This window comes from Ornithodoros turicata, chromosome 4, assembly GCF_037126465.1.
Source record: "Ornithodoros turicata isolate Travis chromosome 4, ASM3712646v1, whole genome shotgun sequence".
In the NCBI taxonomy this organism is placed as follows: Eukaryota; Metazoa; Arthropoda; class Arachnida; order Ixodida; family Argasidae; genus Ornithodoros; species Ornithodoros turicata.
The window spans coordinates 62,589,852-62,611,454 of record NC_088204.1 but is presented as its reverse complement, the minus strand read 5'-3'; the positions used below and the strand labels follow the sequence as shown (position 1 = coordinate 62,611,454).

Below are 21,603 nucleotides of genomic sequence, written 5' to 3'. Positions count from 1 at the left end.
TCACCATTTCTGAGAACAGCACGTCTGAAGAACACTGGACACTAGGCTTTTGGAGTATTTTTGCATCTGAAGAACACTTCAGCCTTTCCTTTGGCAGCTTCGAGAAGTTTATAATCCCTATGAATTCGTTGCACAGAGGTTTCATCTCTTTCCAGAGGACAAAGTCTGCACACTACCTGATAACATGAACATTTGGCATTACACCTGATAATAGTACGGATGAGTATCGCAGGCTCACCATTATTAAGTGAAACACAGCTACTACGCTCATTGGGCAGCTGCTCAAGCTTCTCGTTTTCAATGTAAAACTGGCACTTTACTTGGACTACTCGTCGTCCACAGCAACAACACTGTGCTATCATGTCAGGCGTAGCAGCTATAAATGGTTTGTCGTTATAAACAAACAGCCCCGTAGCTTCGAAACTTACATTCTCATAGCCTACAATGACAAGTTCCTTATATTTTGAAAGAGCACTCGCTTGATTGCGTCCTCCTCTTTTTTCAATCAATCAAATTTTTACGTTTATTGTCACCGATACCGATACCCACGATACGATACGGTATCGAAAATCTAATGCGAAATACTGGTCTAATTCCACTGTTATTCGACAGAGTACATGACAAGAGCACACGACGGATATTGAGGGCATGCTGGAGTTCCCTCTCTGGAAAAACGAGAGAACGTCGTTCTGTAACCGGCCAATGGCCTATGTTGTCGACATCATTATAGCTAGAGTAGTGCAGTATATCGCCGATCTGGTAGCAGTCCGAGGCGCTTTGCCCCCCTTCCTACAATGAGGATCGTACGCGCTGCTGTCCGAGAAATAAAGAAAGTGTTCTGGAAAGCGTCACGTCACGGAAAGTGTTGTGACGTATTCTTTTTTGCAAAGCACGTCAGCTACGACATCAGTGCTTCGACCAAGCTCCAAGAACCAGAATCAGGTACGCGTGATGATCGTCTGTACTTGCTTGCAGGCATTCTTAATCAGGGAATGCAGGTCAGCGCTTACACATCCTAGCATCTGAGATTCATCGGATGAATGTCGCCTCGCCAGCTCGCTCACTGTCTTCTGCAGACGGAGGTTCGGGTGTGTAGGGTAGCCGGATGTCGCTTTCCTTGACGAATCGTGAACAGGTGGCGCTATCGAAGAAATTTCTTGTTGGTAGAGACCCTTGGGACATCGGCCATGAACTGTGTAGCGTGCGGCTAATTTGCATATGCTCACTAATTAAATAAACACGCCACCTTTTACCTTTTACTTTGTACGCTTACGCTTGTACCTCTGTTTCACGCATCGGGACCTTCAGCGAAAAATATTCCACGAAAAAAAAAAAGAAAAAGAAAGAAACGCATCGACACTTAGTGATTTTTTCGAGTAATTAATCGGTTTCGGTTTATATATTTCTTGCGCAGAGCAGTGCACCAATGCGCCCTTTGGATGAGCTATCCGGCGGTCAATTTCGTTTTCATCCGCCTGGTTGATACACGGGTGTGACGGAAGACAAGGAACAGCCGCAAGAGACGCTTTGGTATTCGTTCTCAAAGTGACTAGTAAACAGCGCTGGCGGTTCTGCCGTTCCGTAGGTGAGATAGCGTGCTCATATCATGGATGATGACGAATGCGCCTCGAGCGCTCTGAACTAGTGGGGTTCACTCTTAAAAAATTAGCTACACCACATCGCACGCTCCTAGCCAACCATCATCCGACTTCACAAAAACACGGAAGAGCTGAAGCCTGCTTCAACAATCTCCTCAAGCTATGGCGTTTTGTCTCCGTTCAGCTATCGCACTGAAGGGCTGAAGGTAATCTGTGGCCCAGTAAGGAGACGGGATCTCCGATGTAATATATTTATTCATTTATGCATTCATTTATCATGGCCAGAGCCATTGAGCCTACTGATGGGCCTAGCGAAACGAACTTCACACCCAACGGACACGCTCTTATAGCGCGCCTCGATGGCAAATGGAGGGCGCAACATGCCCCCTTCCCCTATAGTAGAGACAGCGGAGGGCTGTGTGACCAAGTGACGTACTTCAAGTTTGGTGTGAATACGGAGGGAGACAGGTGGGGAGTTTCAAACGGACGCCTGCACTCCGCACAGAAGGCAATAATGTAGATCTCTACGGACACGCGCTTCAAGCTGTGCACGCTGATAATGTCTTCTTTGCCGTTGATGGAGATGCGGAAGGTCTTTTTAGCGCGGCTGATGATGGGATGAGGTCCGGTATAGGGCTGTGAGAGCGACTTCTTCAGGGCATGCGTCCGGAGGAAAACGTGGGAAGCGGACTCCAGCCGCTGCGAAATATAGGGCGCGCGGGAGGAGTTGGAGCGCGTAGGAACAAGGCGCAGGTGGGTAAAGAAGTCGTGAAGGCCTCGGATAAAATTAGTGTGTGTGTGGGGGGGGGGGGGGGGTCAGGGTGGCAAGGCACGAGAAGTCCGCAGGGAGCCTCAGGGCGCACCTGTAGACGAGGTCAGCAGCGCTACAGCCCAAGTCCAGTTTGAGGGCAGCACGGAGGCCAAGGAGGACCAATGGGAGGCGATCAACCCAGTGCGCCCAGTCTTCATATGCCATGAGAGCGGTCTCGAGGTGAGCGGCCGCTTCGGCCCTCATGCCTGTGGATGGCTGCGTGTCGACGTCTGTGAGGATGTATCGGTGGCCAGAAGGATGGAAGTCGGACGGCGTAATGCTTCACAAAAGCGGAGGCAGCAGAATCTTCTATACCCTGCAAAATGAGCGACGGTGCCGTTGGATTGGATGGTGGAACGGGAGAGGGCGTGGGCTGCAGCATGGTGCGCTGCGACGTCCTGGTGACCAAAAATGTGGCTCAGAAAGGATATCCGACCAGATGACCCAACTAACAGGTCCAGCGAATAGGACTTCGCACCGAACAAAAACGCTCGGGCCCAACAGATCTACCTACTCGGGAACTTTCCGGAACCCGTAAGCAAGGACTAAATTGTGGAGTCCGTGGCATAAATGGTGTTCTGTACCTGCCGGAGATGCTGTTTTCTTCAAGTTGGCACCGGCATCGGTGACAGCAGTGACAGACTTCAACGTCATGTCGAGTTCCTCCATACACTTTCCATATTCACCTCGAATTGCGTCCACGGTGTGCCGTTCGACAATGGTCCGAGTTGACGACCCCCAATGGTTTTGGAGTTCGAAGTGATCTGAGAAGCGTGCATACTTTTTTCTTTCCTATAGAGGCATGGCATTATTGACAGATGGCACCACAGTGCTAAGACGACGTTCCCATTATTAACTCATTTCCATTATTAACTCAGCCCCATTTCTTGCCGTGTACTGCACGGTGCACATTGGCGTTCACTAAATCTCGTGAATCATTTATTATCATCATTATTTTGGTCATGGTAAGCCTATTTTTGCAGTAGATTGAGCTTGGATTGCGCTTAGAACATTTCATGAACGCAGCATCAATGGAACTAGATACATCGAACGCTTCCTTATGGGCACAGGACTAGCCTCCAACCTGGCCAGAATTGCGGGACACCACATGAATGATGGTGTCACCTGTTAGTAGGTGACTGCGCAAGAAAGCCAACTAAGCAAGGAAGAAAAAGTTGGGGGAGGGACAACTAAGAGGGATGAAAGGGGGCTGTCTGTCGACATCTGCACGAGGAAGCACTCGTGGACAGGCGAACAAATACCGAATCGAAAGCGAAGCTTCGGAACGTGCCTTCTGGAAATTGCTCTAAAATCAACACTCACGCTTCCTGCTTTCAATACAAAACGACTGGTTTATATAGGCTATCATTAGCTACACTCTTAAAAATGAACTTCACCGCACAGCATGCTCCTAGCCAACCGTCATCTCAAAAGATATCGTTATCTGCCCTGATTTGTTGAAAACGGGAGGCGTACGCCTTTTTTGTGACACTTATGCTGTTCATAATTGTCACAGAAAAGGCGTACGCCTCCCGTTTGCAACAAATCAGGGCAGATAACGATATGATTCGAGGTGATGGTTGGCTAGGAGCATGCTGTCCGGTGAAGTTCATTTTTAAGAGTGTACGACGCAGTTCGCGGGCCACACAGGGATTAGGAGAGACAGAACACGTTATAAAGAAGAAATTGATGGCAGTTCTTTTCACAAGCGAACACTTCGTTACAATTCTTAGTTACAGTTCTTTTTACAGGTACAAATTTACAAAATGTTAAATTTATGTACCCATGCGATTGCATCAAACGGTGCCGGTAGAAAGAGTCCCACATGAAATCAGCGTTTTTGGGACGCATACAAAACACTTGTCAGAATAAAAATTAAGGAGTATATATATCTGCCATTTGCGACCCACAGCAGCAATACCTAATCGCTTCTCTCAGCGCAATTGAGAACAGAGCAGCATGAAAGGCCATTGTGCACACTAAAGACGTCTGTCTTGTGTGCGAAATGTGACTTACATCTCTGTATCAACAGGAGCAGCTTGATTGAGTTCCTCAGCAAGCGATAATTTTTAGTCGCAAACTAGTTCAAGACCCGCCGTTTTTAATATCTAGCACTGCATGAGGGGACACAACTGGCACCAACCCGAATGTCAATGAAAATAATGGAGGATGTCCTACAGTGAACTAGGACGAGCACTGAACGACCGAATTTTTCCCTTCTTTACTTGGAGCAGTATAACCCTCGCGCGCTGTATTAAATCCTCACTGCTGGTTCCTGAGTCTGTCATGTATTGTTCTCGTCCTCTGTTTACCCTCAAATTCAAGGCAATGTCAACTTCGTAAATTTGCTCACACAGAGAAAATCTCGTCGTGCGCGAATGGTCCTTTGCAACGATGTGTTGTGATGCCAGAACCCCTCCTTTTTAAAGTAGGGCATGTGAAAGTTGTTTGTGCGCATGAGTCGTACTCTACGTAGCAAAATTTAAATTTCTCACACACTGAGTAATTAGGGCACGTTTGAACCGTTATCTTTTCCGGTTACCATTTTTTAAACTGTTGACGCCCTCCAAAATGCCGTCAATAGTTTCATTCCGGTTAGATTAAAATAACGGTAGATAACTGTTTTCGGTCCGGTTTGGTTCGACTCTCTGCAGTCTGTTCTAAATACGCTCTATTTCTTCTTCTAAAGGTGCTCTCACACGGGCCCGCCCGCATGATCAAAAAATGGATCAACTAGTGTCTGATTCTGCAGTAATAGTCCTCTCCCTGTTTGTAAACAAATGACGTCATATATTGTTCGACAACGTCACCGATTCGGTAGAGTTGAACCACGCTCGAAGCTAGAGGGAAGATGGTCGCGCCTGACGGCCACGGTCTTGAGGGGATTACGATGATCCCTGAAAGGGATGCGACCTTCGGTCCTACTTTTCTTTCAAAAGGAGACAACGAACAACTGTTCATTCGTGGAATTCAACCCTCCCCTTCAGATGTGTTTTGGTTTTAGTCTGTCTGCCAACGCCGTGATGACGTTTCTCGGGTAGAGGTTTATTGGACATTTCGAGGAACAAAACTAACTAGGTTCACCCCCAGCATGTTCTTCGTTAGAAACCCCACTGAAAATCTCAAGATGCTACGCAGTCCCGTCGCGCAAGCTCAGTTGGACAACGTCAAACAAAGACGATTTCAGCACAGAAAGGGACCCCTTACCTGACTATACCGTTGAAGCGATCCACGAGCGCCTTGCGATTTGGAAGACCTTGTTCTGAAATGAGCCACGAGCCCATTATCAAGAAGCCATGCGTATCGGTTGTTGAACCTGGTTGTTGTGCCACATTGTTGAACTTGTCCAGATATTCTCGAAATTTCTGAAACACGAGCGACCAGAAAACTGCAATGGAGGTACGCTTTCACCAAATGAAAAAAAGAAAGAAGAAAAAAGTACCAGCTAGAAGCCACTTTAGGGTTTAGCTAATTCGCCACTTAAAAGCTGGTTACCACTACGGATTCAATAGTACACCGTACGCTATCGTCCTTGCGTACGTAAGGGATAGCGTTGATGGTTCTGCACACTGCGCGAAGCTCTCTTTCTGTTATGGGCGTGCGCAGAACCATCAACGCTATCCCTTACGCGCGCGAAGGCGATAGCGTGCCATGTACTGAAACACCCTAATCTCCTGCCTATCGACTATTTTGTCGCACCAATCCAGTGTCGTGCGCTCTTCCTCTGTGTAGACTGTCATAAAATGCTTTGTAGTTTTGAGGAGTATGACGTCAGGTGGCGCGCAACCTCTCTGGCAATATTTCTCCTCCAAGCTGACTTCCGTCCACCACAGCTCACCACGGTATTTCAAGATGAGGCGGAAAGCTGAGGCCGGGAAAGTGGGCGGGCTGATATTGGGAAATACAAGTCACCTGCACGTGGGAGAATACGCTATGCAAGTAGGTCAGCATTTCACGCAGTCTCTCATCTTTTCACTTTCCCCTCCTGCATGTACAGGGTGGTACACCAACCATGATTGAAACTCATAGTACAAGATGGAGAGACATGCCATCAAGGAATTTTTTTTCTGGACAATAACTTTTGTCACATATTGGTAACATTTTTATTTCATTTCAATTGACGGAAACCTAATTTCTTGAATTGAGCTCCGAAATTTCCCAGGCAACCTAACGTTTTCTTTGCGGAAATGGGTTCCCCGTGGACATTTTTGCTCAGTATAGCACATAATCCCACTCGCAATGCAATGGCAATTGCCGAAACAAATTCGACGAAAATCAGTAGAAGTGAGCCCTTGGCTCCGCCTCGTTTTTGATGGCTCTACTTTGACTGCAAAGTACGTTTTTTACTATGAATTTCTATCATGGTTGGTGACCACCCTGTATAGAACGGTCTCAGTGGATAGTTCTCAAATAAGGTACCAGAACAACTGCACGTAAGGGTACATTTATGCTGCAGCATCGCTGCTCGCTGCTCGCTGCAGCTTCAAGCACATCGCTGCTCGCATAACCGCTAGGGTGCGTTTACCCTGCAGATTGCTCAAGATGCTGCTCGCTTTCGCTATATCAGTCGCCTAGCAGCGTTCACTGTGGAAGGATGGAAACGAGGAAAAGTGGGAAGGAGGAAACCGACTTCATCACAACCAATCGCAGGTCGGATTTCAAGACGCCAGTCATCAATGATACCAGGAAGCAGGGTGTCGAACCGCAAAAAATACGGGTTCGGTTCGGGTTCGGGTTCGCGTTGTTTTGATTTCGTTCCGGTTCAGTTCCGGTTCGGCCACGCCAAAAACCGAACCGGTTCGCAAACCGGTTCGCAGCCCCGAACCGGTTCGCGAACCGGTTCAACGCTTCCGTTTTGTATGTTCCATAAAACTGCTTTTATCAGGAAATGCGTGACTAATAGCTTACTGCTGTTGTCTGCATTGACGTCTTTAGCGGTGAGGTAGCTCTTTAGCGAGAGAAATAAGAAATGGATGAACACTTATTGCAAATAGAGTCCACGCTGATGAAGCGGTGTTGTCCCGCTACTTTCTGTTCCCAAAATCTCTTTTTCACACGCACAGTGCCAGCAAGATAAACTTAAAGGAAGGCTAATAAGATGGACAGCGTAAGATAGACGACAGTACTTGCCGACACACTGCCTTCGTAGCGTGAATCGATCTGAAACCGTACTGAAGCATGTCGCAAATAAGCCTGCCAGCCTTACTCTGTCCGAGCTCACAGCAGTGTACTAGTTAATCCACCTCACCAAGGCAATGTATCACGACACAACTGCACTACCAATAAGCAGAACCACATTAACTTTTCAAACCACGACCAATCAAACAGGCACCGTTCTGCGTACGCTCCTTTTCCATTTCTCATGTTTCTGACTTGTTTAATTTTTACTGCTCAAGTGTAAAAAGAAATCTTGGGCGCTTATTTGATCACATATTCGTCGTGTAGAGCTACATAACTGGCCTACTCCATTCCTGTTGCATTCGTCCGCGTGGCACCTCGTCTCTGAAGAGTAGACGCCGCATCACCGCGTTCGTGGGGCGCCAGCCTGGGCGCTCACAAGTACAACTGGGCTTCAACATGTTAAAAAGATGCTGAAAGTATACTTACTATACGTCGTCGTCTGACTGCTAGGTGAAAATTTCTGAAATTCATGATATAGGCGCGTGACGATGATACCATTGTGTCTTCGTTGGGGGTAGAGAGGAACTCTTGTGCTGACTTCTATGTCCGAACCGTTTTGTTGCGAACCGGTTACCGCTATTATTTTTTATGGTTCTGCTCCGGTTCGGGTTCAGCAGTGTTCCGAAAATTTCGGTTCGGGTTAGGGTTCGGTTCCGGCAAAAATAACGGTTCGGGTACGGTTTTCGGTTCGGGTTCGGGTTCGGTTCGACACCCTGCCAGGAAGACAAACATGTTTACATTCCTAGGTGCAGCGAGCAGAGCGGCAAGCAGCGGCGAGGATAAGCGAGCAGCCAGGCTGCAGGGTAAATGCACCAACAGAAAGCTCTGTGTTTGACCTGTCATCGCCAGAAGTCAGGTAGTCCCCGGGCATGTTCAAACATGTTTGGCAGCATTGTTGTGGCGATGATCATGGCGTGCATCTTTGGCAAGCAGCGATGCTGCAGCATGAACGCGCCCACAGAGATACATGTGTTTGTTTCGTCATCGCCAAACAGCGATGTGCCATGTGCCAGCAGCGATGCTGCAGCATAAATGTACCCTAAGATTCACGTAGCTGCGAATGGCCCCTTATTGCTGCCTCCTATAGGTGGAGAGGCGCTTTGTCACGTGCTTTCTCCAGCCTTTTTTATTACTCATGCGCAGAGACGTATTGTCGTGGGGTATTGCGTCACTGAATGCATTTTCAATTTCATAAGAGTTCACAGTACGAAATAATGCGTAGCGGCAATTTACATGCTTGCAAATCCCATGACGTTTCGTTTACGCCCCCCGTAGGATGATGCCGTATCATAATCTACCCTGCCATCTGTTCCTGAGGGTTGAAACCAGGGAATGTTAAAAAAAATGGGAACAAAACTGGTAGCAGAAACAAAGGAAACTGAATTCCTTTATCGCAAAATGATCGGAAGCGATCGTCTAGAATTCTTGCAGAGCAAGACAGAGCATGTGAACACAGGCCTGTCTTATTCACCATAGAAGTGTGTACGGGGTTCTCCAGCGAATTTCAGCAGTTTTGCACAACTTCAGTTTACTTCGAAAACACGTTTTATATTACAGGTTTCATAATAAAGGAGCCTTAAAGCTCATTGCCTCTGCAGCTTGCGAAGACCCAGCGTCATCATGACGACGTCGGCCAGGCACGCAAATGGGGAAAAGCGCGTTTGGTCATGCCCGGCGTTCGCGCTGCAATATACCAAGTAAAAAATCCCCGGTAAATACCCGATCATGTCGCGTGAAAGACGCTGTACTGTTCTTGGCTGTACGAACGCGCACTGCGCTAACCCACATCGGTACATATTGCATGATGGATCCCAGACCTCCTTGAACTATAGGCTATAAGGACGTCATGCCACTCACCTGGAGAACAGTTTCCTGCATACTGACGTACTGATCCCATGGTTTTGGATTAAAGAACGGAACTTGTAAGGCGCTGTAGTGAGCAATGTTCGTGTCCCTAAGACTCTTCAAGGACTGCTCAGCAATATTTCCCTTCTTCAAGTATTCCCCAACGCCTTTTGCTCCGCTGTGGAGGATACATTGAAGGCACGGTCAAGTAGAGTCACTAAATGAGTTCAGCTTCAGAGTTCCGACAGCGAGCAGGAGAGGCAAGAAAACTACATTGTCTCCACGCATTGCTAGCGCTACCTAACGGTGCTTACGATGTTATTCATCGAGCACGCTCCGGAATGTTGTTGTTCTTGTAAGCAGCTCACTATGATAGATACATTGACAACCTTGATCTCACATTGACCTCCTCAGAGGCCCTATTCCGATCTGTGGCGTTAACGCGAACGTGTCGTTCTGGAGCGAGCGCATATGGTATGTGACGTAACGTGACGCTTGCGATGAGAAATTGGTATTCCCTGCGCTCCAAACGCACCACCCCTAAAGGGCGAAACACATGTACGATAAAATGCACGACTTGTCGCGCGACGAGTCCCACAGTTTCGTGTCACGACTTGTCGCGTGCTGCATTCGCAGACACTTGGACGGCGACATTCCCACGAACTGTTGCTCTGAACCGCCGTGTTGCTGCAACATTCGCTTACACTCTGTTTAACATAACGAAATGTGCGTAAAATACGGTAAACGAGAACAAGTCATTCCTTATTGCATTTGTCTTCCAAGGCGCAACACGACGAAATCAGCCATTGTTTGCATTCAGAACGCACACTGTCTGCCATTTTTCTCGGACCCATTGCGTCTACCAGAGAGGCAGCATCATTGGCTGCTTGGTTCGTGACGTCACCACATCTGCACGACGACCCGCTGACGGAAGCGGAGATATCCAAGCAGTTTTGTCGCTCTCCGACGTGTCGTAGGGAGCTACTGCGACGACCTATTTCGCTAGAATCCGCCCCAGAATGCTTTGCGCAGCGATGCGTCGCACATTTTGTCGTACATGTGACTGAACCTTAAGAAACGGTGTCGTTCGCGGGAACGATAGCCTCCACCCTGTCGTTAAGCGGAGCAAGAGCTGTCAATGGCTGCAACTGATCACGCGACAGCGCGTTTGTATAGACGTCTTTTGTGAAACTGCTTCATCGCGGAAGCAATACTTGAGTATCACCCATGTACAGATTTATCAGGATACAAAAGGGTTTTCCTAAAGCTTACTTCCTAACTGTCCAACTGTCCTGACAGCTCCTCCACTGGACTAATTCGGTCCACCCTTTTCCCCTGTCTGATTTGCGTGCAGGACGGCGACAAAATGCCCGTGAATGAGTTGCGGTGCTCGGTTATAAACTGCGACATCATTTCAAAACAAATGGCATTCCACGTGATCTTCCTTCTCCATCGCAATTGGCTAGGACCGTCGCGTCTCGTTCCCAGACACCTTGCTGCATCTTACGGTGCAGCTAGGTCAAACGACAGTGAATAAGCCAAACGCGCTATCGTTTATGGCGACATAGGAATGCGAAAGCTGGCACAGGTATGGCTCCCTACCGATACTAGTCTGCCGCCACTATCGGGTCCTGGACAGCAGCTCGGAATATTGCCCCCTGGACGATCTTAGGGATAATACATAGAAAGTGCTGCGCGGCAATTGCACATGCTTCCCTGACCTCCACGCCGAGCACTGTCGTATCAGGCGCCTCAAATGAGCATGACGCTTGTGCGGAGCGGAAGCAAGATGGCTTCCCTGCTCGCCTCCGTGTCACTACACCCTGAAGCGAAGCTTTAGTGACTACGGTTAAGCAATGACCGTAAGCAGAGTTGTAATGGAATACCCACGATATAACATTTACAATTATACCGTAATCGTCGATCATTAGCACAGTACTTATGAAACAGCATTGAAAACGATTGGAAAATGTGTTCTCGACTAATGGATACTGATGAGATGGCTATTGGCACTCGACTGAGGCTCTTCACGAGCTGATCCGCACCCAGGCATTAAATAAATATGGGTATATTTTCTCCCGAGACTGAACTGTTGTTTTTTTCTTCAAAACACTTTTCAGTAGAAGTTTTTTTTTCTTGGCTTTTAAACTTTCTTTAGAGAAAGGATTCGAAAGATTCAAGATTCGTAAGATCCGTGAATTCCCAGAACCTTCCTTGGATTCGGATTCGGATTTGGATTCGCAAAATTCTGGATTCGTCCCATCTCTAGTCAGGACATTTAACCTAACTAGCCTCAATTACCTTCAATTACCCTTTAATTACCGAAAGTACCTGAGGTAATCGTGAATTTTATTTAATTCCCTTTAATTACACGTACTCGCTGATATTACACTGAATTCTTTTGAGTGACGTTAATTACCTTTAGTTACATTCAGTTACCTCCGGTAACATGTGGTTACCTTCGGTAGTAGTTCATAATCTTTTTCCATCTTACATTCATTACCTTTGAACTCAACTTTCTTGCTTTAAAGGAGCATCAAAATGATATCTAAAATTGCCAAAAACTGCTGTCATCTTGTAAAGCACTATGTGAAAAGCACTCCCACAAAATATTTCTGTCCAAAGTAGTTTCACCGCGGCATAATTTGCACAATCGCCTACCCGCTCTCTCAAATCACCCACTCTAGTGTGACGTTTGTGGTAGAGAGCTCCCTGTTTCGTTGGTAGGAAAAACCGTCTGCTACGAACATTGCGAGCTGTTTCTAAGAAAACAAGGCATATATGCACCCTGACAAAATACGGTTGCAATCACAAGAGTAATATATTCGCGGTTTCTGTGCAATCTCAGAACTCGCAGCAGAGAGCAAACGATGACGCCGGTATTGTGGCGCCACCTGTTAGCAATCCGTGCCTTCAAACAAATTGCTTGCGTCTCCGCCAGCGTTCAGGAGTCGGATTCACGAAGAGCTCGCGCGACGGAACCTGTCGTATCTCTGTCGTACGAGGAAGTTACGACGGACTGTAGATTCACGAAGGGCGCACGTCGCAAAATCTTCGCAGCTGACGGCGGAATCCTGCGAGAGCTCCCGAGCAGTCTTACGAAGAAAGATGGCGGCGTTATTTGGCAGCGGTGGATTTGGAGACGGCAAATAAAGACTCCGTAATGCGCGCCAACGCATTGCACTTTGCCACAGACCATCCCCGTCATCCATTGCCTTCGAGACCATCCCCGAAGTGACATTGAGGCACTTTTTTTGCTTGGTAACCTTCAACAAATGCTTCAACTTTGTGCTCCGTAAAATCGGGTCGCAGGGATTTTTCAAGCACCCCCTACACCCCGCTAAGACACTCCCAACACCCCTCGAAATTGTCTGCAAGAAAGGCAAAAGAAGCCATAAAAGCTCCAAAACTGGGTGCCACACACCGCTTACAAAACACCCTCACCCACCCGCATAGCGCATTTTAGCGTAACTTACGATCGCGTTTGTGAATCATACCCCAGAACACGCGACCTTGGGAATGGAAAGGGGAAACGCTATTAACCAAGCCATCGTCTTTTTTTTTTTTTTTTTTAAACTGGCAACCGAAGTTTGTTCAAGCAAACAAAGAATTAAACGAGTAGATAAAAATGGTATGCCTTCTTTTTCATCCAGCTTATTTTACAGAACATTGCACAGGTATTTTAACATGACCGAAACAATACTATGTACGTTCAGAGCAGGTGTTCGAAGAGATCGCCTTCCTCAGTCACACAAAACATGCATCTCTTAACTGCGTCGTCCGTTGCCCTCCGCAACGTGGCCGCGGGGACTCCACGGCACACTTCCGTGATACTCGCCTTAAAGGGACAGTCCCATTCTCCGAGGTCAATTTCGAAACTAATGCGAATTCTAATTCCTTGCCGACCACTTAAGTGGGCCCGAAAATACCATTCGATCCGCGGCGTACTTTTCGCGCAATCCGATGAAAAAGAAACCGGAATGCTTGCGCCCTCGCTCTGTAAAAGTGGGAGCAAACGTCACCCAGATAAGGCCAATCAGCGTGCGCCCTGGGCAAATGCCAGCCGCGCGCCTGTTTGGCGATCGCGAAGCGAAGGGAGCAAACATGGAGTCGTAAAACGAGTGTGATGTTTCTCTGTCTGGGGGAGATTCTGGCGAATATGTTAGCGGTAGCGGCGACGAGTTAATGCTGGATGATGACCCATACTCTACGGACCCAATGCCTCTGGAACCCGCCGACCATCCACGAGATGTAGCTGCGGCTAACCCGCGGGATGACATTGTTAGGTGACGTATCTCTTTGCATGGTTGCCGTCGGATGTGCGAAACAGTTTAGAATGTTGAAATCGGCAGGTGTCTGTGTGGAGTCTGCGACCCACAGGAGCCCGACGAGCGCCTGTGTTGCCATTCTGTTGCCAGGGTTGTAGAAATGTGCAACAGTGCCGCCGTGCAGTGCATAACAGGTGCAGTGCATTACTCAGGGACATCTGCCTCCGTAGAGAGCTTCTAGTGGTGTACGCGCCTCAATTCTGCCGCTATGATCAACATTTTAGGCGACTCAATCTCCAGGACCACAGGTAAGCCTGCTGCAGTGCTCTCCCGTTTGGTATATGATTACGACCGTAATGAATTTTTCGGTTTAAATGACCCCCCATCAAGATTCGGAAGGGTAAACTCGGGTGCTAGTCGGGTGTTGTTGGTTATGCAAATTGTCGCACCTAAAGTGGACAAGGGCTGTATACAAAAGGGCGACTATTCTCAGCAGCTTTTTGGCCTACACAAGTTTTTCCCCCATAAATCATAAGCGTGGACGACAGCCGTGGAACGATCCAGAGAATCCTGGTCCAACAATCCCATTAGGAAAAGTGAAGCAACACAGCCGCCTCAGCTAGTCTCGACATGCTCTCAATTATGCCAGTTAGCCATGGCCTGATTGGCAACACAAAACAGCTGATTAATTGACAGATATCCAGTGGGAATTTTAAACTCCGAAAACAGAAGCATTTGAGGTGCCAATGAAGGGGCGAAGCATGTTACTGAAGAATGTGAGAGTAACACTTTTTGGGAGAAAATGGATTTTGCCGAAATTGGAGGAAGCTGGTTTGGGAGGGAGTTAGCAGTTGGAATCGGGCTCATCCTGAAAGGCGGACATTTTTCTGTTGTACTATGTTTCACACCTGCCAACCTTCCACATTCAAATTGCGGGAGACCCTGGAACTAAGGAAGGAATGCACAGGCTTTGGACTCCAAGGTTGGGATAGTGTCTGTTCTGGCCATTGTCTTCCCAAGACTGCAGGAGATTTGGCAGGTATGCAAATGCCCACAAGATATGATGCTAAACAAAAAGAAATGTCATGTGGAGTTGTCTTTTCCAGCTGCCTGAGGTTCACGGCATACTCGTCATTCACAAGATGGGTCTGGGGATACCTTGGTCCAAGGAACAGACGACAGGTTCCTGGATGCGTTGTCCGAGCAATCAGGAGGGAGCTCCTATCTACGTCTTATCAAGGCTGGGTGTCTTGACAAGAGAGACAAGCTGGTGCATACTGATGGCTGGAACTGGAGACTTGTAGTGGCAAGACGAAAATTTTGCTGACATAGGCACACTACGTGTAAATGAGCCCTTGGTCATCCCCCTTGCCTCCCATCAGAGGTTTTCGAGGATACTATAGGTGTGTGGTGTACGGATGGGTTTATCCGTACTATAGGTGTGTGGTGTACGGATAGGTTTATCCGTACACCACACACCTATAGTATCCTCGAAAACCTCTGATGGGAGGCAAGGGGGAAGCGTTCACCTGTGCGTCACGAGAGAAATTTGCCTCGTCAGTCCATATGACATTTCTTAGAAATTGGGGGTTCTCATCGACGATCTGCAAAAGCCAGTTGGCGTAGTGCCACCGGAATTCAAAGTCCTTTTGTTCCAACTGTTGGTGAAGTTGTATGTGGTATGGATGGAGGCCTGCTTCTTTTACCACTCTAAACACCGTGGAGAACGGGACGTCTCTCTGCCTGCTCGCCTCGCGGAGGCTAGCTTCAGGGTAGGCCTAAAAAAATGCCAAGATGTTGATGCGAACATAGTCTGACAGCTCCGCTGGTCTACAACGCTCCTTGGTGAACCTGCAATATTGCTTCAGCGCCTCGTATTCACGGACAATAGTCGATGGGTGTGGTCTTGTGCCTGGATGCCACCTCTGAAATATTTTGACTGCCTTTTTCTTTTTGCCCCCTGCAGCACCTAGGGCAAGGACCACGTCGCTTTCTGTTCGTTGGAGTAGGGCATTGTTTGTCCCTCAGAGCGTTCAACAAAGAATGTCGGGACAGTGATAGCCCACAGCTTTTCTTTCTTTCTTATTGATTTAATAATCTCGCGCTCGTGGTTCAAGCTAAGCCGTGGGCAGATATCTTCCGCTTCCCGTGTTTTGTGTCACTTCACGCCTAAAAAACAAAGAATCAAGAGATAAAGCGCCGCAGTGACCTTCCTGGTGTCCTCGCACCCGTGACAGATAACAGCATAAGCGGAACGGACGGCATCAATGCTTGTTCGTCAAGCGCCCGTGAGAAAGCACTGCGAAAGCAAGCGCTCTTTTCGCGCCACGGAAACTGATTCCGTCGTATTTTCGGAACTCCGGGCCCTTTCTGCTGGCCCGAGAAAAAAAGACTCGTATGAGCTAGAGAGTTGCAACAAACTGCATTCGCTTTCTCGTGTCAACGCCCACAACTTCACAATTGACATCTCCGGTGTAATCCTCTTAACTAAAAAGTTAGAAAATTAAATTAATCAATTAATCAGTTAATTGCGCGACAAAAACACTACTAAATCCTCCAGGTCACTGGTAACACTATGCACTTGGTTTCATTCCTCTGCGATGGGTCATTATATTTGAAAGGTGGAGTCCATCTTAAATTGTACACCCTGTATATGCTTTTCAGGTACTGCTTTACAAGATAACAGCAGTTTTTGACCATGTTAGATACCACTTTAACGCTCCTTTAAAGCTGCCAGTATACGACCGGGAAGCGTACGCACAAGCAGTCACGAGTCATGCGCGGTTACAAGACGGCAAAAGTAAACATTGATAAGCAAGCTACACCTGCAACAGCGAACGTGTATCACACATCCCCCACAGCTATGAAATAGACTGGTTGGACAGTCGCAAAGCAGCACAATGTACTGAAAGTTGAGTGCAATTGGGGGTGGACAGTATGTGTCTGTGCTTTTGTTTCACGGGTCTGTTCAATACCTTTTACCTACCCGTCCACCCCCATTGCACTCGACTTGCACTGCATTGTCCTGCTTGGGTCAATATTCACAGATAAGCTGTGTGAACGATGATATAAACACGTCACGAGTAGAGATCGACTTCGATGAGGGTACAGTCTCGTTTGTTGCTCATGTTTACTCGGAAAATAATAAAAATTTTGCCCCCATACGAGTTTCTACTAATCACGTTGCCTCCAACAATATCGTAGTTGACGTTGTTTGGTATACTATATAGCTGTTTGTCCAACAAGCTCAAATCAGAGAAATTCTGCTGCAGAAATTCGACATGAACTGGAACAACTTCCTCCTTGTTTGCTCAACTTTTGATTTGCTGAATTGAAGATCATGGGGGGACGGTGCCGCTATTTTGTCGCTTCACCTCGTGCCAAGGGAGAGGAATTCCGGCGATGTGACATATACGGTACATGATCTTCTCGAGATTGAGCCCTTCACAAGCTGTCGCTGTAAGAAGTGTGGCTTTGAATACTGACCAGCTTCAATTCTGCAATCTCATATTGCCACGAGAGTGGGCTTCAACAGCTATCCCCTCGCGTAATGTCCACCGAAAAGGCCATCGATCAGATCACATCCTGTTTACAATGAAAAAATGGCTAGGAAGCAAGCGAGCTGGTGAAGATTATGCATAATGTAAAAACCCCGAGACTAGGGAACACGAAGGGACAGACATAACACGAAGTCTCAATCAAGCAGATTTTGAGTATGAGGGACGACGCTTGCACGAGGATATGACAATGAAAAAATGGCTAGGAAGCAAGCGAGCTGGTGAAGATTATGCATAATGTAAAAACCCCGAGACTAGGGAACACGAAGGGACAGACACAACACGAAGTCTCAATCAAGCAGATTTTGAGTATGAGGGACGAAGCTTGCATGAGGATATGACAATGAAAAAATGGCTAGGAAGCAAGCGAGCTGGTGAAGATTATGCATAATGTAAAAACCCCGAGACTAGGGAACACGAAGGGACAGACACAACACGAAGTCTCAATCAAGCAGATTTTGAGTATGAGGGACGAAGCTTGCATGAGGATATGACAATGAAAAAATGGCTAGGAAGCAAGCTGGTGAAGGTTATGCATAATGTAAAATGTGTTCGTTTTGATGCATAATGTGTTCGTTTTGAGACTTCGTGTTGCGTCTGTCCCTTCGTGTTTCCTAGTCTCGGGGTTTTTACATTATGCAACACCCTGTTTGATTGGCAGCAATCATGCGTTCATCGCGTATACTGCCCCGAGTCATTCCGTCACTGCCAGTGTGTCTATAGGACAAGCCACATAAGAAACGGAGCAAGTTGATGTTCAGGGAACGTCGCTACGTGTTTTGTAATTATATGTATACTTACGACAGAGGTGTATCAATACCAAACCGTGTCCTACTTCCTGCCTTGGCCAGTTGTTCGAATTCTTTGAAGGTTTTCTGCACTTGTGTATCGATTGTGAAGTATGCCTTGATTTGGTCGTTATCGATGTAGAACTGGATAAAGAGGAAATCGCACAGGCCGTCCTCCGGATACGGTATGTTGGAGCGTAGACCATAAGTAACCAGGCATATGAAAGGTTTCATCGGCATCAAGTCAGCTGAAATAGAAAAGCCTTCTTAGAATCCTAACCTCGTTTACTACGAAATACCACGGGATCTAAATGATATACAGGGTGCCCCAGAAAACGTGTCATTGAATTATAATAATCGGGGCATTATCCCCCGTCACTAGAAAAAGACTACGTCACCTAGAATCATGCGGTCAAGGACGTTTGTTATTATTAGGTTTTTACCACCTCCTGATGTGGGTATCATCTAACTTAAGCTTCATTATACTAATTATTAGGAACTGAACTCGGAAATCTGCCAAGTAAAGGTCACTTTTTTACCCCACCAATATGAAGAGCGTGCAGAATTCACTCATATTCATGATAATTGACAGTGATATTCACGAAATATCCCATCGCAAAAAGTAGCCGAACATCATGCTTTTCGGAGCACCGGACCATAACGTGTGATGACTTTTCGAGCGCTATCCCTCTCTGTCCGACGAAAGGAGGTTCCAAACCCGGCCCACAGAGTGATAAAAAAAATAACAGATCATGAAATTGGGAGAGGGAAAGCATTATCCCAGCGAAAGTCGGACGCGATAAGCCGTGCCTGTGTTATCTTTTTCTGCGATGCCGGGGTGGACTGGGTTTCCTACCCCCTATCGTCGGAATCAGGATGCGTTCCAAAACCTACTCCAGTCAACTCGGGAGTAGCTCTCTACCCGAAGCGCCGTTCCAAAACCGGGTCGAGTAACTCGGTGACGTCACTACCCGCGTTCCAAAACAAGGTGGAGTAACCAGAGATTTAACTCGATTCAACTCTCCTCCGAAGGCCGGTCAGGGAAGGTTCGCTCGAGTAATGACGTCATGCTTTTGTCGTCTGCTCTTTTCCGCGAAAGCGCGGTATCGAAACCAGCTGAACGTGTGGTTGTCGAAAAAGCCTCGACCTCCACGACGGGTTATCAATACACAACTGGACACCGAAATGGCAACACTCTTCCGATGCGGATTGTGCGACATGGTTTTTGAGGACCAGGGAAAGCCCAAACACATGTGAGCTGGATACATTTCCCAGGACAGTCTCGCTGGTGCGCTCTTCTATGTGAAACGTTCAAAACTATATTAGGAGCAAGGGCTATTACTGACCAGTATTATTATTATTATTACTTTTGTGTGCGTGTGTCGGAAACGGGATTTTAAATGGAATAATACTTTTCTTCCTTTACCTTCACAGTTGTAAGGTGGTTTGTCGGTACGTTCATGTGAACAGGTTTCAGATAAAATATGTACCATAGGCGCAGGCTAGCTGGTGGATAAATGCTTGGGTGGAACTTGGATAAATTCTGAGCTGTGTAAGGAAAGGACAACACGACAGAACTCTGTCACGAATTTCCCGTCTTTTCGCCAGAGCTCAGACTTGTTTCAGGATGAATGAAACAGGAGGCTTTTGCGCGATACGTGTACTATCAGAACCGCTTCATGGCGCTCTGATTACGTTTTTTGTTTCAGCCATTCAGCTCACATTCGACTCCGACGCCGCGAACATTTCCGTGACCCAAACCACTACCTCAGTTCCAAGATTCCAACCAGCAGCTTCCACCTTTTGTATTTTTCATCTTCTGTCGTCATGATGTTCACATTTTTCCTTTTTTTATTTATTCTGACTACCAAATGCAACGGGATGTATACCACTTCATGCATTTGGGGTAACTAATCGTACGTGAAAACTTCCATCCCACAAAAAAATAACAAATAAATGACGACAATGTCAGCTGCTTTTCCCTTTCATTCTCCAATAGAGGGGCTTAAGAATAATTCTGCAGTGTCTTGGAAGAAATACTACCACACAAGCAATCTCTGAATGTAACTGTACAGTCAGTAGCTACATACACGAAGTGCTGAAAACGCCAAATGCCCACTGGGCCGACAAGACAGAGTTCAACTATGTCCGACGGGGCATGGTGACTCCTGTAAACAGCTCATAATACATTCCCAGTCGCCGTTATCGTCGCTCTGTAAAATAACTCTGACCCGCGCGAGATGAGAGCGGTGCCGACACCGGCTTCCATCTTAACTCGATCGGAGTCCCCCATGCGCTCCCAAAGCTACTCGACCGGGCGCGTACTCTGTGGTTACATGGTACAACTCGGTCATGTGACCTACTCGACTCGAGGGTTTGTTTTGGAACGCACCCCCACAACGATTGCGCTGAAAAATTCGTCGCGCGCTATCCTGTGCGAGCTCCGTACAGCATGATGTTCGGCTATTTTTTCGATGGGACAGCTCCTGAATATGCCTGTCAATTATCATTAATTTGAGTAAATTAGACATGCTATTCACATTGGTGGGGTAGAGAAGTGACCTTTACTTGGCAAATTTCCGACTTCAGTTCGAAAAAAAATTACATATTTAAACTTACGTTACACGACATTCACATCAGGAGACGGCAAAAACCTAGTAAGAACAGATGCCGTTGACCGCATGACTCTAGGTGGTGTAGTTTTTTATTATAATTCGATGACACGTTTTTCGGGACACCCTGTATATATATACAGGGTGTTTTCTCTAACGTGTGCAGAAATTTTATTTAAAGCGAGCGATAAAAGAGCAACAAGCGCTCAGCTACTTGTCTAAGAAACAGGTGGTACTAGTGAAGCAGTACCTGTTTCTTACTAAAGCAGCAGAAAAGTACCATTTGCTTTTCTTTTATCGCTCGCTTTAAATATCATTTCTGGACACGTTAGAGCAAGCACCCTGTATAGTCATGAAATATTATAAGCAGTGAACTAGCCGTCTCTAGTGCACTACCACCCAATAATGACCCAATATATTGACATCTGGAATTCCAAAGGGGGTATATGTTTGCTTTCGAGTTAGTAAATATAACACCACCTGGCATACAAGCCAATATATTTCTCAGGCTAACGCCGGCGATAATGATGTATGTAGTCCTGAGGTCGACCCTGTCTCGGACGCCAGACAAGCGTTCGCAATATTGCACAACTTCGTCTATACGGCGTTCAAGGCCGCCTTGTCAACAGGACAGAGATAATGATCTTTCAACTGCTAAGGGTGACAGACCCGGGCTTGCGTTCATATAAAAACAACAACTTCATAGTGAGATGATGAATGGGGAGTTTCATCGCCAGGGGCGATACTCTACCTCATTGCTGGTGTTGAATAATGAGCCCCTTCACAATAAGAATCGAAGTCCTGTGGTATCCAGAAAGGTCAAGAGACCTTTGAGGACAGACCGTTGGTGGGTTGGATGAGGCCGGGGACCAAGCAATTTTGTGAGACAGGAGACGAGAGTCCAGCTCGTTAAGGGGACCGCAGAGTACGGTTCGGGAAGGTT

At 47.0% G+C, this 21,603-nt stretch overlaps 1 protein-coding gene across 1 annotated transcript in view; it reads right to left on the bottom strand.

Moving 5' to 3' along the window:
- LOC135393297 (uncharacterized) overlaps window positions 1–21,603 on the bottom strand; it is a 92,518-nt gene that overhangs the window by 31,157 nt on the left and 39,758 nt on the right. Inside the window, exons 4-6 of the mRNA XM_064623767.1 lie at window positions 18,062–18,296; window positions 9,448–9,613; window positions 5,617–5,774 (exon numbers count right to left, since the gene is read on the bottom strand). Of these exons, the coding sequence (XP_064479837.1) occupies window positions 5,617–5,774; window positions 9,448–9,613; window positions 18,062–18,296 (559 nt within the window). The remainder of the gene's footprint in view (window positions 1–5,616; window positions 5,775–9,447; window positions 9,614–18,061; window positions 18,297–21,603) is intronic.